At 43.8% G+C, this 18,277-nt stretch overlaps 1 protein-coding gene across 1 annotated transcript in view; it reads right to left on the bottom strand.

Annotated features, from left to right (window-relative positions):
• Nucleotides 1-17,411, bottom strand: part of yeats2 (YEATS domain containing 2) — a 66,413-nt gene extending 49,002 nt beyond the window's left edge. Inside the window, 8 exon segments of the mRNA XM_046359469.1 lie at nucleotides 1,697-1,808; nucleotides 6,613-6,774; nucleotides 11,156-11,289; nucleotides 11,555-11,785; nucleotides 11,884-11,976; nucleotides 15,925-16,022; nucleotides 16,191-16,296; nucleotides 17,126-17,411. Coding sequence (XP_046215425.1) covers nucleotides 1,697-1,808; nucleotides 6,613-6,774; nucleotides 11,156-11,289; nucleotides 11,555-11,785; nucleotides 11,884-11,976; nucleotides 15,925-16,022; nucleotides 16,191-16,290 — 930 coding nt within the window. The 5' untranslated portion in view covers nucleotides 16,291-16,296; nucleotides 17,126-17,411.
• Nucleotides 17,412-18,277: the final 866 nt, after the last annotated feature.

The following is an 18,277-nucleotide window of genomic DNA, read 5'->3' as shown; positions in this document are numbered from 1 at the left end:
GCAGTGAGACAGAGAGTGGAAGACGCAGAGAGACAGAGAGTGGAAGACGCAGAGAGACAGAGAGTGGAAGACGCAGAGAGACAGAGAGTGGAAGACGCAGTGAGACAGAGAGTGGACGACGCAGTGAGACAGAGAATGGAAGACGCAGTGAGACAGAGAGTGGAAGACGCAGAGAGACAGAGAGTGGAAGACGCAGAAAGACAGAGTGTGGAAGACGCAGAGAGACAGAGAGTGGAAGACGCAGTGAGACAGAGTGTGGAAGACACAGTGAGACAGAGTGTGGAAGACGCAGTGAGACAGAGTGTGGAAGACGCAGTGAGACAGAGTGTGGAAGACAGAGTGACGCAGAGAGACAGAGAGTGGAAGACGCAGAAAGACAGAGAGTGGAAGACGCAGTGAGACAGAGAGTGGAAGACGCAGTGAGACAGTGAGACAGAGAGTGGAAGACGCAGAGAGACAGAGAGTGGAAGACGCAGTGAGACAGTGAGACAGAGAGTGGAAGACGCAGAGAGACAGAGAGTGGAAGACGCAGAAAGACAGAGTGTGGAAGACGCAGAAAGACAGAGAGTGGAAGACAGAGTGACGCAGAGAGACAGAGAGTGGAAGACGCAGTGAGACAGAGAGTGGAAGACGCAGTGAGACAGAGAGTGGAAGACGCAGTGAGACAGAGAGTGGAAGACGCAGTGAGACAGTGAGACAGAGAGTGGAAGACGCAGAGAGACAGAGAGTGGAAGACGCAGTGAGACAGTGAGACAGAGAGTGGAAGACGCAGTGAGACAGAGAGTGGAAGACGCAGAAAGACAAGAGAGTGGAAGACGCAGAAAGACAGAGAGTGGAAGACAGAGTGACGCAGAGAGACAGAGAGTGGAAGACAGAGTGACGCAGAGAGACAGAGAGTGGAAGACGCAGAAAGACAGAGTGTGGAAGACGCAGAGGGACAAAGAGTGGAAGACGCAGAGAGACAGAGAGTGGAAGACGCAGAGAGACAGAGAGTGGAAGACGCAGAAAGACAGAGAGTGGAAGACACAGAGTGACAGAGAGTGGAAGACGCAGAAAGACAGAGAGTGGAAGACACAGAGAGACAGAGAGTGGAAGACGCAGAAAGACAGAGTGTGGAAGAAGCAGAAAGACAGAGTGTGGAAGACGCAGAGAGACAGAAGTGGAAGACGCAGTGAGACAGAGTGTGGAAGACGCAGAGAGACAGAAGTGGAAGACGCAGAGAGACAGAAGTGGAAGACGCAGAGAGACAGAAGTGGAAGACGCAGAGAGACAGAAGTGGAAGACGCAGAGAGACAGAAGTGGAAGACGCAGAAAGACAGAGAGTGGAAGACGCAGAGAGACAGAGAGTGGAAGACGCAGTGAGACAGAGAGTGGAAGACGCAGAGAGACAGAGAGTGGAAGACGCAGAAAGACAGAGAGTGGAAGACGCAGAGAGACAGAGAGTGGAAGACGCAGTGAGACAGAAGTGGAAGACGCAGAGAGACAGAAGTGGAAGACGCAGAGAGACAGAAGTGGAAGACGCAGAAAGACAGAGTGTGGAAGACGCAGAGAGACAGAAGTGGAAGACGCAGAAAGACAGAGAGTGGAAGACGCAGTGAGACAGAGAGAGGAAGACGCAGAGAGACAGAAGTGCTCCTCTGTGAACGAAACATGCGTTTACAGTGCAAATAAAGCTGTCATGAATCTACAATCGGACCTTAAGGTGGTGTATGATGTCTATGCGTTTGTTGCGGGGGTCTTTGAAGTGGATCTGGATGCGGACAGGGAACTCCCCCCAGCCTCGACGTGTCAGGTGGAACGGAGGCTCACTAACAACAGACACATTTAGAGTCATGAAAACACACACACTTGGATCAGGGACAAACACATTTTGAATACTTTATGACACACACACACACACACACACACACACACACACACACACACACACACACACACACACACACACACACACACACACACACACACACACACACACACACACACACACACACACACACACACACACACACACACACACACACACACACACACACACCATGGTTGAGAATAAACATCATCCATGAAAACAACATCATAACTACCCCTTTAAGCATTAAATACAGCCAGACAGAGAAGGTATCCCATCACCCCCTATACTCTTGACTCATTGTTCTTTGTAGACATTCTACCCCAAATTCAATGAGCGGGAGGCTTTCTCTCTCATCTCCTCTCTCTTTGAAGCCTGCGGTTCTCATCCTTGTGGCCCAGAGCCTGAGCTGACAGTGTGTCCGCTTGTGTTTTATTTCCCACACTTGAAGACCTTGGATGTGTTAGAATCAGCAAAAGAGCTTGAGCTACAGCTCTGTGGGGTTCAGTAAGTTTGAATCCTCTGCTCAGTCAGTCAGTCGGGATGCATCTATCGGGGTTACAGACTGTGTCTTGTCAGCTAAAAACAGCCAGAGGGCTGAGGATTCTTCTTAAAACACTGACTGATACACTGATTCAGAATGGGGATGTAAAGCAGGATCAACCTGCACGCCGTGTCAGGGCTCTAAGCAATCCGGGGCCTGAAGTATTCTGAGGTATTAGATATGAGTTTTCTGAGTGATTACACTGTCTGTAGGTAAAGGGTGTGTCAGCACGATTAGTCATAACTCATGTGTACTGTTAACTCCATTTCTGACTCATACTGCTCACACAAATCATAGGAACTCAAGTACATGTTTCAGATGTGTCAGGGGGCTCTGTGCAGAAGTTGCCCTTAGGCACAGGTCTAGGATCAGCTTTCCCACCACAAATCCCAAAGGGCAAGCTGGTCTTAGAGCAGTGTCTAGGGGCAATTTGACCTAACACCTGTGGGCTGGCTGAAAGGTGTGACTGCATTGTCTCATGTCACATGGGGCACTATTACTCCAAGGCATTTCAGTTTGATTACTACGATGGGAGTGTTAATTAAGACATTCCCAGCAGAGTTTGTGCATATACAGTATGATGAAGACAGTTTGTTGTGTTTTTGTTTGTTTTGGACTTCGCCAAGGGGTTTTTCGACTGTTAGGGCACAAATAAATGTCTTGAGGCAAGCCAAAGTCGGAAGCCGGTGATTGGTCAACAGTAGGAATTATTCAGTAAAGTCTTTGTTGTCATTAAATGAGAGACGAGTCGTTTTCATTGACATTTTTTCATTGAGAAATACTGCACCAAATATCTTATTTAGATGTAAAATCATGGGACTAAGATCTCCTCTGCAAAAACGTCAAAATGAAAAGGAGATTTCTTGAGTTAACGTAGATTCATTCGGACTATTTAGAGGACTATTTGGCTACGGCGTCTCAAAATGGACAAACAGCACTAGTGGTCTTTTCAGTTTTCAAGCTAAAGTTTTTTAGGCGAGTATGCGAGCACACGTTCGGTTCGCCGAGCTGAAGCTTGCTGACGCCTTTATCAAGGTATACACTCGGTTCTTCTTGGGTCCAAAAAGCTGGACCCGAAAGGACAACCAGACCTAGACCCCAAAAATATGATTATCCGCCAACTTTCTTTTCTGGTTAGCGAATAGGCCTTTATATGTTGGCTAGGCCTGCTATAAGTACTATTTGAGAAGGTCCAGAGACAAACATTTCCTAGGTGGCAATGGTCCGGATGTCTTTTATCAGCACTGTCGTACAGCGTAGTAACAAACAGTCATCTTCAACATAGCAAACACGTTGTTATATAAAATGCCATCTGTAAATACGAATAAAATAGTTAAATTATGAGCCTAGTTTAGCCAAAGATGAAGTCAACAACCTTCCCGCTAGCCATGATTGGCTGAGATAATGGTCTGCAATATAACACGCTTCTGTCTATTTGAGCTGGTCAGTATGTCTAGGTAATCCTGTCTAACGTGGATATTGTTTTTTAATGTATCGGGTTAAAACTTCACAAGTGTTGCTCTCCATTTTCTGGAGATGGAGAAAACACCAGTCCCCGGGTTACATCTTTAAACGGACAACCATGGCATCCAACCATGAATGATGTATACGGTTCAGATAGTCTAGCTAGCTACAGTAAACGTTGGCAAATGTTAACCAGTTAGCTTGGGTGCTTGACTGCCGTTGTAAGGTCAGAACATTCAGATCAACCCTACACATTGGCCAGAGCATCCGGTGTGCGCTCTGAACATTCAGATCAACCCTACACTTTGGCCAGAGCATCCGGTGTGCGCTCTGAACATTCAGATCAACCCTACACATTGGCCAGAGCATCCGGTGTGCGGTCTGAACATTCAGATCAACCCTACACATTGGCCAGAGCATCCGGTGTGCGGTCAGAACATTCAGATCAACCCTACACATTGGCCAGAGCATCCGGTGTGCGCTCTGAACATTCAGATCAACCCTACACATTGGCCAGAGCATCCGGTGTGTGCTCTGAACGCGAAACGCTCTGAATTTATAATGGACAATCTGACGGCACCACCTCTGCTAGGGCGAATAATGTTCAGTGAGCTATTCTCTCTCAATTAGATGTCTGATAATAGCTAGTAAGTTAGCTTGTTTGCTGTTAGTACATTCAGATCAGCCTTTAAAGAGATGGGTGGGGCTAAAGCTTAAGAGGATGTGAACGATGTTGAATGGGTGTAGACAAAGAAGGGCTCTCCAATAGTGGAAACAAAACAATCTAAGGCCATTTCCACAAAAGTGAGTTAACAAGTTGATCAACTTTCAAAGCAAAATTACTTTCCCATTGTTCCTCAACTGTAGTGTATGATATACCATTTTGTAGCTCAGAGTCTCTACTTATATCCAATGTAAAAAACACTTAAAAATTTGCTATATAAGACCAATTTGAGAGTTTAACAAAAATAATAATCTGAATGCACAGAACATCACTGTGGGCCATGCAATATTCATGTATAAATCACTCTGGGCCTTGTCCTGCATTAATGAGAGAAATTACACTTTCTGTCTCCTGCCAATGCTTTGAATTATGGCACAAATAGTGCAGGTGAGTCCGGTGCGATATTTGTTTTTAATAAAGTTAATTGTGGAGAAGGCTGATTCACAGTTGTATGTGGTGCCAAACATGGTCAGGATGTATAGTGCCAGTTTCTTGAGAACAGGGACATCAGCTGCAAGCACCATCTTTTCCCAGAAAGTGACAGGGTCACAACCAGCCTGCTCCTTCAAAGACACGTTTTATTGCAGCTCAATCAACTCCATTTGCAGTGACGCAACATCTACACATCAGAAAGACCGGTTTTTCTTCTTCTGACAACTTTGTCACATTTGTGACCGAGAAGGGCATCTGGGTGAGCAGCAGCAGTTCTCTTCCAACAGTGATGTCATCAAAGCGAGCCTTGAAGTTCTCCATCAGCTTCTGGATGAAATCAACATGGTTGGGAACATCTTTGTCTCCCAGCATTTGCACAAAAAGATTGGGGAAGTGGACAAGTTCTCACTTAAAAAGCTCAGAATTTCTTCTGGAAAGCCTGGACCGCTGTTATCATATCCTAATAATTGCTCCCACAGTTGATGTCTTCAAACCAAGCTGCTTACCTATTGCAGATTCAGTCTTCCCAGCCTGGTGCAGGTCTACAATTTTGTTTCTGGTGTCCTTTGACAGCTCTTTGGTCTTGGCCATAGTGGAGTTTGGAGTGTGACTGTTTGAGGTTGTGGACAGGTGTCTTTTAAACTGATAACAAGTTCAAACAGGTGCCATTAATACAGGTAACGAGTGGAGGACAGAGGAGCCTCTTAATGAAGAAGTTACAGGTCTGTGAGAGCCAGAAATCTTGCTTGTTTGTAGGTGACCAAATACTTATTTTCCCCCATAATTTGCAAATACATTCATAAAAAATCCAACAATGTGATTTTCTGGATTTCTTTTCTCATTTTGTCTGTCATAGTTGAAATGTACCTATGATTAAAATTACAGGCCTCTCTCATATTTTTAAGTGGGAGAACTTGCACAATTGGTGGCTGACTAAATACTTTTTTGCCCACTGTATTAGGGCAATGTGTAGAATTGCAGGAAATGTGTTATAAAATTACTAAATCTTCTCTCAGCACCATGGGAAAATGTGTAAAATTGCAGCAAATTTGCTTTAAAACTGCTAAATATTCTCTACACACCATGGCAAAATGTGTAGAATTGCAGCATATTTGCTTTAAAACTGCTAAATATTCTCTACACCCCATGGCAAAATGTGTAGAATTGCAGCATATTTGCTTTAAAACTGCTAAATATTCTCTACACCCCATGGCAAAATGTGTAGAATTGCAGGAAATAAACTCACTCCGCTGACAAGGGGGGGCAAAAATATTTTGCCCGCAAGGTGGAGGGGGGCCCCCAAAATGTTTTTTTTTTTGCTTTGGGGCCAGCTCTGACTGCATGTCGGTATGGATGTGGGTACACAGGCCCACATGCCACTGCTGCCCCTCATGATGAGTTCAGATGTTTTGTTGCCCCCACCCCATCAGTCACCCATCCCTGTCGTCGCTCATCAGATCAAAACATGTTGCACAGAGAGTCTGAATCTGTCTGCTGTTGCCTGAGGCCTGCATTTAAAAACAACACCCCAGTGATCTATTCAATAACAAGACGAGCACTACCTCCAAAGTACAGACACGTGCGCACACACAAACATACCTGACTTCCACCAGGTCATTGGGCTTGTAGCTGGGGTGCAAGAAGAACCAGACTTTCTTGACAAAGTGGTCGATGCTGGGCTCTCTTCTGGAGCCTCTGACGTACACCATCCACTTATGGGTGGACTGGTCATTCTCCTCCCGCTTATCAGGAGGGATATACCTGGGAGACAGGAGGGAGATCATATATTTCAGCCATTTAGCAGACGTTTTTAGGTAGGAATATGTGGCCCCAGGACCCTGGCATTACTAGTGCCACACTCTTACCAACAGAGCCACATACTGTAGGACCACCAAAGACATCGAGAGAAAGCAAGGAAGGTAGGGAGAAGGGGAAGAAGAAGGAAAGATAAGGGGAGAAAGAGCGAGAGAAAGAGAGAAAAGTAGAGAATAAAAAACAATGACAAAACAAAGAGGGCAAGAAAGAATCAGAGAGAGACAGGTATGCAGGAAAGGCTGTCTAGCAGAGCTGTCGGTCACTGTGCCCCGGTTCTGTTTGTTTACCTCGGATTGACAGATGGAGAGGAGAGTGACACAGAGAGGGAGCTGCCTCGCGGGGGGAAAGGAGGAGATAGAAAGACAAGCTGGAGCTCAGAGTTCTCTCTACTCCCTGGGCGGCATGTAGCCTCGCGGTTAGAGCGTTGGGCCAGTAATGGAAAGTCAATGGTTCGATTACCCGAGACGACAAGGTGAAAAATCAACCGATGTGCCCTTGAGCAAGGCATTAACCCACATTTTCTCCAGTGGCGCCTTACTACTGTGGCTGACCCAGTAAAAAAACACATTTCACTGAACCTATCCAGTCAGGGCTCTACAGTGCAACAATTTTACTCGCAAATGCGTCTAAATACTATGCAGTGCAACCAGGTACCCTGCCGGCATATGTGAAAATAAAACAGCTTTTATTAAAACAACAAGAGCACTTAAACCTTTAAAGACTTAATTTAGCACTTATATATATACACTACCGTGTAAAAATGATCAACTTGGATTAGCTAACACAACGTGCCATTGGAACACAGGAGTAATGGTTGCTGATAATGGGCCTCTGTACGCCTATGTAGATATTCCATAAACAATCGGATGTTTCCAGCTACAATAGTCACTTACAACAATAACAATGTCTACAATGTATTTCTGATCAATTTGATGTTATTTTAATTGACAAAAGATGTGCTTTTCTTTCAAAAACAAGGACATTTCTAAGTGACCCCAAACTTTAAACAGTAGTGTATATAGCTAACATATGAAATACATTTCATAGAGTAAAGTAAGGTGCTAGTACATGATGAAGCTTTTACAGATAGGGAGCCTAACTACTTTGTTAAGTCAAGAGACATAAGTAATAATTACTGTTTCATGTCACCGTTATGACACACGTCACAGCCTACTTGTTGTGTTCTAGTCGAGTGTCTCCCTGTAACCCCTAAACACAGGCCTGTGATCCAGGGAGAAAACAGTGATCAGGAGTTCTGTATCAAGTCTGGGCTTGCATGACAGGCACCCAGTTACCCAACTGCTCACTGTGATGGGAGGGAACAAAAACAAGGTGTGCTGGCGACCTACTGAGAAACTCAACTGCAGGGATGCAAACTGGCGAGGGACCAAAAAGGTGACACGATTTTCCTGCATGGACACACACAAATGTGTCTATTTTCAGAGTCGGGTGGTGACAATACCAACATTTGACAAACAATGTGATACCAGGCCAAGTGAGTAGTATTGTGATACCACAGGGTTTGCCGCTGCCCCTCACACTTTTTACTGCATTTTACTGTATAAAATTTAATCCAAAGGCCTACCTGTGATTGGGCAGGAGGAATATAAACGCATAATGATCTGCATTTTCATTGTGGCAGTAAGGAGAAAACACACTGGGCCTATATGAAACCATCGTTAGCATACTCTTCAGACAACTCGCACACATAGCCACACACTCGCTCAACTCACTCACTCACTCACTCACTCACTCACTCACTCACTCACTCACTCACTCACTCACTCACTCACTCGTCTTCCTCTCTCACACACACACCACTCTCTCATTCCCTCTCACACACAATGCTCCCAAAAGTTAAGGAACAGAAAAATATTTGTTAAATGTAGCTTATAATTACATTGACACGGCATATATATGCATCCTACCTTTGAAGGATCTCCTTGAGTTGGCTATATATCCCTTTTCAGCTTTTCCTGTGCCATCCAAATTTGTGCATAGCCAATTGGTACCATGTTGTTAGCTCGCTAGCCAGGTAACATGACCAAACAAGGTTGTTTGCTATCAAACCAAAAACGTGCGACCCGCAAGTAGTTTAAAACGGCCAGCGGCGGGGTTTATAAAATGATATAAAATGTGCACCAGTTGGCAGTAGAAAGGGGAGAAGGTAGCTCCGCTGGTTAGAAACGTATGGTTTTCAGTGATGTAAAGGTCATGGCTCTCACTGTTTTTCCTCTATGGCATTCTGCCGAGTCCGACTGGCTTGTTCCTACGGGATACAGTAAAAGGTACGTATCCACCTCCCTCCTGCTGCGAGCCGCTCCAATAACAAAACACATGTAACAACAGAAAACGCTGTCTGTACACCGCAGTGTGTCATCACAGCAAATTAACATTACAACTGATAGAGATGTGCAGAAAGAACAGACTGAGAGAAGCAGCTGAGTAGACTAAGGCCTGGTTAGGGGATGTGGATGGCTGCTCACGGCTAATTAACATTACAACTGATAGAGATGTGCAGAAAGAACAGACTGAGAGAAGCAGCTGAGTAGACTAAGGCCTGGTTAGGGGATGTGGATGGCTGCTCACGGCTAATTAACATTACAACTGATAGAGATGTGCAGAAAGAACAGACTGAGAGAAGCAGCTGAGTAGACTAAGGCCTGGTTAGGGGATGTGGATGGCTGCTCACGGCTAATTAACATTACAACTGATAGAGATGTGCAGAAAGAACAGACTGAGAGAAGCAGCTGAGTAGACTAAGGCCTGGTTAGGGGATGTGGATGGCTGCTCACGGCTAATTAACATTACAACTGATAGAGATGTGCAGAAAGAACAGACTGAGAGAAGCAGCTGAGTAGACTAAGGCCTGGTTAGGGGATGTGGATGGCTGCTCACGGCTAATTAACATTACAACTGATAGAGATGTGCAGAAAGAACAGACTGAGAGAAGCAGCTGAGTAGACTAAGGCCTGGTTAGGGGATGTGGATGGCTGCTCACGGCTAATTAACATTAAAACTGATAGAGATGTGCAGAAAGAACAGACTGAGAGAAGCAGCTGAGTAGACTAAGGCCTGGTTAGGGGATGTGGATGGCTGCTCACGGCGAATTAACATTACAACTGATAGAGATGTGCAGAAAGAACAGACTGAGAGAAGCAGCTGAGTAGACTAAGGCCTGGTTAGGGGATGTGGATGGCTGCTCACGGCTAATTAACATTACAACTGATAGAGATGTGCAGAAAGAACAGACTGAGAGAAGCAGCTGAGTAGACTAAGGCCTGGTTAGGGGATGTGGATGGCTGCTCACGGCTAATTAACATTACAACTGATAGAGATGTGCAGAAAGAACAGACTGAGAGAAGCAGCTGAGTAGACTAAGGGCTGGTTAGGGGATGTGGATGGCTGCTCACGGCTAATTAACATTACAACTGATAGAGATGTGCAGAAAGAACAGACTGAGAGAAGCAGCTGAGTAGACTAAGGCCTGGTTAGGGGATGTGGATGGCTGCTCACGGCTAATTAACATTACAACTGATAGAGATGTGCAGAAAGAACAGACTGAGAGAAGCAGCTGAGTAGACTAAGGCCTGGTTAGGGGATGTGGATGGCTGCTCACGGCTAATTAACATTAAAACTGATAGAGATGTGCAGAAAGAACAGACTGAGAGAAGCAGCTGAGTAGACTAAGGGCTGGTTAGGGGATGTGGATGGCTGCTCACGGCTAATTAACATTAAAACTGATAGAGATGTGCAGAAAGAACAGACTGAGAGAAGCAGCTGAGTAGACTAAGGGCTGGTTAGGGGATGTGGATGGCTGCTCACAGCTGTCACACCTGATATTGGATGAAGCACTCATTCTGATATGAAATATCTGACATCACGCTCTACACTGGTATTTGTAGACCGCGTAGGGATGCATTCTGTGCTCAGTCATGAATGTGGATATCAGAAAGATACACCATTATATTTAGTGATGACACGGGAGAAAATCTGTCTCTCTGATTGGTCAATGGGCGATACAGTCTTGGGTCTGCGCACTTTTTTACGGATCTACACGATTCATGTGGATGACCTATTTAGACATCCAAACGGAAAATGTTGCCTAAAAGTGATGAGTTTGCAACCCTGCAACTGTATAACAAGGGATTGCAACACACTGCTGTTGTTCATGTCTTCCTGTATCTGTCACAAAGGACTAGAAACATTGTGAAATGATTTAGAAAGTTCACTGTGTCAAAAAAATGAATGGGACCACTGCCTTGAAAAGCTCTCAGATTCTACTGAGTAAAAAAAGTGACACTCATTGATAACGTCATTCACGTACTTGGAGACATTTCCCACCACGATGGTCTTCTTTATGTAGAGCCGGGAAGCCTCATCTCCTGTAGTGTGGTAGGTCACCCTCTGCTCCCCCCCGTCTGACGACAGCACACCTGACGACGGGATGCCAAACGTGTCCTACAACAAAGGAGACAGTCATAGTATTAATGTTAGAGGTTGTATCAGAAGCCTTTTACCTCTGCAGTAATAACCATGAGGGTCATCATATGACTGCCTTCCCAAGGGTACAGTGCTCCCTCTCTTCAGCTCCTTTGCCTCATCTGCATAGGTCTGAAAAGACAGGATGGGTGAATGCAATTTGCTTATAGGGTTTTCAGATCACTACAGATGAAGGAAAGGAGACGGGGAGAGGAAGCCACTTCAGACTCCAGAGTCCACTCACCTTCCCTGTGTTGCGGCCCGGCCTGCGCTCCTGCCTGCCCCTGTCCTCTCTCCAGGCCCCCTCCCCATCCCTATCCGGCCCCTCACCCTGTTGGGACAGGGACTCAGACTCCGAGGGCCCCAGGGAGTGGGCGTCCGAGCCCTGGTTGAGAGGGGAGGAGGAGCGGGAGGGTGACTCCAGGAAACGCTTGATGGCCGGGTGGTTCAGCACCGCCGGGTCGCTCTTGGATGCCTGCTGGTAAACGTAGGAAAGGAGAGGAAGTTGTAGGATTTATAGTTGTTGAATACAAAGTAGGTAAAAATAAGAAATTAGACTTAAAACAACCTTACCTCTTGGAGCTTGGGCACCCCAGCGTTGGCATAGTAATTGGCCACGATACAGGCTCTGAGCTTGTCCATCATTCGCCTGGCCTCATTCAGACGCTGTAACAGACAAATGAACAGCAACACTGAAACTTTCTCCTGCAGTATAAACGTTTAATTAACCTTTCTCCTACAGTTTAAACATGTAAGTAGCCAAGCGGCTAAGGAGTTGGACCTGTAGCCGAAAGGTGGCCGGTTTGATTCCTAGGCCGGGCCTTGGAAAAAGGGTGGAATTGATCTGGCAAATGGATGGCTGCTGCCCTTGAGCAAGGCCCTTAACCGCACAACCTGCTCTCCATCCAGGGGCGCTGCACTGCAGCTTGACCATGCGCTCATCTCAACTGTATGTGTGATGTTTGCTGTCTGAGGGTGTTAAGAACGGAGAAGACACATTTCCATTGTTCTCTGTAACATATGGACAATAAAGTAGTATTGTATTAGAGCTGGGAGATATGGACAAAAATTTGTATCGCAATAAATGTAACTATTTTGCTCGATACCAACAAATACAACACACTATTTTTTATGGACAGTTACTACTTTGCATTAGCGGCAGGGGTCTAGACAATTTTTTTTCCAGTGCCAAGTAAGACAACTGAGATGGTAGCCTATGACTCAAAAGGTACATATCCAGGAAAAACATGATTGATATTTGGATGTGCAACCTGTCTAAACAGGATCCAAAATGATCCAACTTATTTCTGTCTCTGCGGAGATGAATTGTCCGACATCTTTGTGCATGTTGACCTAGGCTACACCTATTATTCACCACCTGAGGAAGTGGGAGGGAACTCTTTAGATAGGCTGATTACTCGAAATATGATCTTGTTGCTAGATAGATGAATCAATTAGCTTACATGGCTATCAATAAATACAATGTCTGACAAAAACGTTCAAGCACTGGGCCTAACTGATGTAGGCCTATTATTGACAAATGGCATGCTCTGCTCAGCTCCGCGGGCGTATCAACACCATGCTACATAGCCTACTCAGGTAGTAAAGGGGTACCATGTAGGGTTGGCCGATATTACAATAAAATTGTCTATCGACAATGATTGACAGCCATCGTCGATGGTGACGACACTGTGATGTGATCGTTACTCATTGTGTATTATTTTCTATATGTTTCTCTCTGCATTGTTGAGAATGGCCTGTGAGTGAGCATTTCACTGTTAGGCTACCTGTTGTTTACAAAGAAAATATGGATTTGAACTTGACTGAGTCTCGCAGTGCACAAGTGACATTGTGAGTAATTTGCATATTCCTATTTGCTGTAGCCTATTTCAATAAATGTGCTATAGAGATTTGCAAAAAACAACAACAAAAATGTTTTTTTTTCATGTCATTATGGGGTATTGTGTGTAGACTGATAAGGAAAATGTTTGATTTCATCCATTTTAGAATAAGGCAGTAAGGTACCAAAATGTGGAAAAAGTGAAGGGGTCTGAATACTTCCCAAGTGCACCGTATACCCTTAACCCCCCCACCAAAAAAAATACACTCCTCTCTTCACCATACTGAGCAGCACCCTAACCAAACCCTTACCCTACATCTTACCCTAAACCGGGATGGTATCCTAACCCCATACCGGGTTCATATCCAAATCCCAACCCTCCCCATACACTAACACAACACACTCTTTCCCCTCTTTGAGCCCACCCCTCTCTATATTCATGTATTGTTTAGTCATGTTTAGTTTTGACTCCTATTTTGTTTTTTCTTTCTCATTTCTAAAATTGTAAAGTGACTTTGGGTCCTTGAAAAGTACTATATAAGTCCAATGTATTATTATTACCATAATTATTATTATATATCACTATGTTTTAAGGGTACATAATCACGATAGGACAAAGGTTGACATCGCCCAACCCTAGCACCATGAACTCAATATTAACAGGTGAGAAATACAGTTGAAGTCAGAAGTTTACATACACTTAGGTTGGAGTCATTAAAACTCGTTTTTCAACTACTCCACAAATGTTTTGTTAACAAACTATAGTTTTGGCAAGACGGTAAGGACATCTACACAAGTAATTTTTCCAACAATTGTTTACAGACAGATTATTTCACTTATAATTCACTGTATCACAATAACAGTGGGTCAGAAGTTTACATACACTAAGTTGACTGTGCCTTTAAACAGCTTGGAAAATTCCAGAAAATGATTTCATGGCTTTAGAAGCTTCTGATAATTGACATCAATTGACATCATTTGAGTCCATTGGAAGTGTACCTGTGGATGTATTTCAAGGCCTACCTTCAACCTCAGTGCCTCTTTGCTTAACATCATGGGAAAATCTAAAGAAATCAGCCAAGACCTCAGAAAACAAATGGTAGACCTCCACAAGTCTGGTTCATCCTTGGGAGCAATTTCCAAACACCTGAAGGTACCACGTTCATTTGTACAAACAATAGTACGCAAGTATAAACACCATGGGACCACACAGCTGTCATTCCGCTCAGGAAGGAGACGTGTTCTGTCTCCTAGAGATGAACGTACTTTGGTGCGAAACGTGCAAATCAATCCCAAAACAACAGCAAAGGACCTTGTGAAGATGCTGGAGGAAACAGGTACAAAAGTATCTATATCCACAGTAAAAACGACTCCTATATCGACATAACCTGAATGGCTGCTCAGCAAGGAAGAAGCCACTGCTCCAAAACTGCCATAAAAAAGCCAGACTACAGTTTGCAACTGCACATGGGGACAAAGATAGTACTTTTTGGAGAGATGTCCTCTGGTCTGATGAAACAAAAATAGAACTGTTTGGCCATAATGTCCATCGTTATGTTTGGAGGAAAAAGGGGGAGGCTTGCAAGCCGAAGAACACCATCCCAACCGTGAAGAACGGGGTGGCAGCATCATGTTGTGGGGGTGCTTTGCTGCAGGAGGGACTGGTGCACTTTACAAAATAGATGGCATCATGAGAGCGGAAAATGATGTTATGGAAGTTAAAGCTTGGTCGCAAATGGGTCTTCCAAATGGACAATGACCCCAAGCATACTTCCAAAATTGCTTAAGGACAACAAAGTCAAGGCATTGGAGTGGCCATCACAAAGCCCTGACCTCAATCCCATAGAGAATTTGTGGGCAAAACTGAAAGAGCGTGTGCGAGCAAGGAGGCCTACAAACCTGACTCAGTGACATCAGCTCTGTCAGGAGGAATGGGCCAAAATTCACCCAACTTATTGTGGGAAGCTTGTGGAAGGCTACCCGAAACATTTGACCCAAGTTAAATCATTTAAAGGAAATGCTACCAAATACTAATTGAGTGTATGTGAACTTCTGACCCACTGGAAATGTGATTAAATAAATAAAAGCTGAAATAAATCATTCTCTCTCCTATTATTCTGACATTTCACATTCTTAAAATAAAGTGGTGATCCTAACTGACCTAAGATAGGGAACTTTTACTAGGATTAAATGTCCGGAATTGTGAAAAACTGAGTTTAAATGTATTTGGCTACGGTGTATGTAAACTTCCGACTTCAACTGTACATGATATACTCACAGAAAGCTGTGCCTCTACTCTCTCTAACTAGAACAGTAGTTGCCTTGAAAAATGTATTTTTCCCAATGCATCTCTCCCTCCTCCTCTGTGCGCACAGTGGGGAGAGGAAGTGAGAGTGGCTTGCTCACACAGCAGCCAAAACAGGGACAGGCAGATCATTTCATAGCAGGAATCAACATAATGCATAGGCTATTAATGTTGACCAAATTATGGTTGTGGAACAATCTACAGGACCGTTGGACAACAAAATCACCGTAAATTACTGAGCAAAATGCTTTGGTAAGTGAAGGTGATTTCGATGTCAGTAATTTTTTGTTTATCATCCCAGCTCTATATTGTACATTGTAATTACACACAATTAAAGGTAATACACATGAAAACAGAGTGTTTGTCTTTGCATGCATTTAAGGTGTTCGTACTTTTGTACCCTCATGGTTCTGATATGATTCACGTATGGTGACATGATACTCATTCAGTAGATGAGGTTAACAGTTACCTGTCCGATCACTTCGATCTCATGTTCTTTGTTCTTCATCTCCAAAGAGAACTGGTCTTTGATAATGGCCTCAATCTTCTGCACCGTAGCTTCCCTCGCTGGCAAGTTTCAAAAAAGTATGAAAACGCAGACAGAGTGAGCTAGGTCACATTTTAGCATCATCCTAAAGATACTGTGAACCAGCAATTGTCCATACAGCCGAAGTTCACAAGTACAGGAAGGTTTTAATAGTACAATAGCATGAGTTGTAGAACTTCCAGTCTTACCATTTTGTTCCACTACTTTGTGTCGCTTGTTCTCCTGAACCTGTGAGATGTCTTCATAGTCTGGGTCCTTGTCTTCAATCTTCCTCTTGATGCCTGACATGATTGACTGAGAGATAGAGATAGGCAACGGCAATGTGTAAATTCAACCGCTGTGCTCTGGTAACCATGCCCCTGTTGCTTGCTCTATGATATATGCTAGATATATTTATCACTAACTAAAATGGAGAAGATGCTGGCAGTAAGCTTTTTTATCTTGTAGCAACAACAATTGCTGAGTTCTCAATATTATTCCAGGTAATCTAATAACAACCTAGCTTGTTATACGTTTATTACATTTCCCTACATGGTATTTGTGCAGTTCACAAACAATAATGTATGAAATCACTGCACCTGCTAGCCTAGCATGTTAGCTAGTATAATATGTCAAAAGGGGAATAAGTGCAAACAGAAAATAAAAAACATTGCCCGTTTCCAACAACAAACCCCACAAAACATGGCATTCTATTGAATGGTTATAGATTTTGACCTTTGCTAAATTATATGTACAGTGGCTAGCTCGATGTTAATGTAGCATATATCTAGATAGTTAGCTAACTAACTAGCTAGCCAGCCATCTAACTGGAGATCTATGCAAAAATGTAGCATTAAGCATAGCTATGTAGGTGCTAAATGCTAGCTAGCATAACATGGAGCAAGTCGGATCACTCTGCTACTCGACCCTGATGTCTAGAAAGGCCTTTGAACTACAGTACCGACGTTATTAGCGAGCAGCTAGCTAGCATTGTTTCGTGGTACACCGGTGATTTGTGAAAACACTTTGCTACCAAACTTGACAATGCAGTCATCTATGGTACATTTACCCATTACGATAACATTATATTGGAATAGTTTGCCCACTCTCACAACATACCCCAATGGTCGACAGTTTACCCTACCTCACGCTCGTGGTGCAGGAACTGGGAGGCGTGCTGGAGAAAGTTGCTAGCAGGCTAACTAGCTAGCTGAACGTGTGTTGTGATTCTGTTTGCAAGCAAGCCGATACGCCCGCTTCTGTAGTTTAATAATTACTTTTCTGCGGACGTTGCTATATAAAGTGAGTTTTCATTCAAAGCTAGCTATCTATGTTTGTTAATGTTTTGCTTGGTTTGTAGAGTCTCGAGCTAGCCCCATGGCATTCGCCTGCAAACAGATGGGCCTTGCGATTCCTGCGATGAACCAGAGGGGGGCACTAGAAAACAGAATCATAATCCAGACTGCACTGAATACAGTGACCTGCTTTACACTGTACAGTATCCTTATAATAATTTAACTTCATACTGAAGAAATAGGAAAATAATGTAACCAATGTCATAAAACACATCACACACAATCAAGAAGTTATTGAAAAATCTTTACTTTTCTTGTTGGCCCTTTGCTTTCCCTCAAAAGACGAGTCATACCCACTTCAAATAGTTTGTAAACACACTATACAGTGGCCAAGGGTTTCTAATGTCAAGACCATATCCTACTTGATTTATTTGTTTATCAAATAGAAAACAATCTGGCTTGTTCCACATCTGTGTGGTACAGTAACCCTAACAATATTGTATAAATATGCCCTGAAACAGTGCATGTGGGTGAGATGAGATGTGAGAAGAATCACAAACCGGTGCCAAATGTCTGCATCACAGACTGAATTTATTAGATCACGCAGTCAGGTTAATTGTAAAGATGTCATAGATACAAATTGATCTTCATAAACCTTTGAGACACTGTTTTTAAAAATGTCTGAGGTTTTGATGTAATGCCTCAACATTAGAATACAAATAAAAGGAATTGAATCCTGGGCAATAGTGGTATGCTTATTTTAAATAATAATAATCTGTAATCCCAACATGTTTCAAACTGCCACTAATTGTCCTTGTTCCCAATAACTCCAAGGTAACCTGCCTAAATGACTATGTGTGATCTGTAATTATGAAATGCTTCGAAAGGCTCGTCATGACACACATCAACACCATCATCTTAGACACCCTGGACCCACTCCAATTCGCACACTGCCCCAACAGATCCACAGCCAACCACCAGACTGCCAGCACAACAGATGG

Source organism: Oncorhynchus gorbuscha, linkage group LG08, assembly GCF_021184085.1.
Source record: "Oncorhynchus gorbuscha isolate QuinsamMale2020 ecotype Even-year linkage group LG08, OgorEven_v1.0, whole genome shotgun sequence".
NCBI lineage: Eukaryota > Metazoa > Chordata > Actinopteri > Salmoniformes > Salmonidae > Oncorhynchus > Oncorhynchus gorbuscha.
Note: the sequence above shows the minus strand (reverse complement) of the source record. Positions and strands in the feature narration are given on the sequence as shown.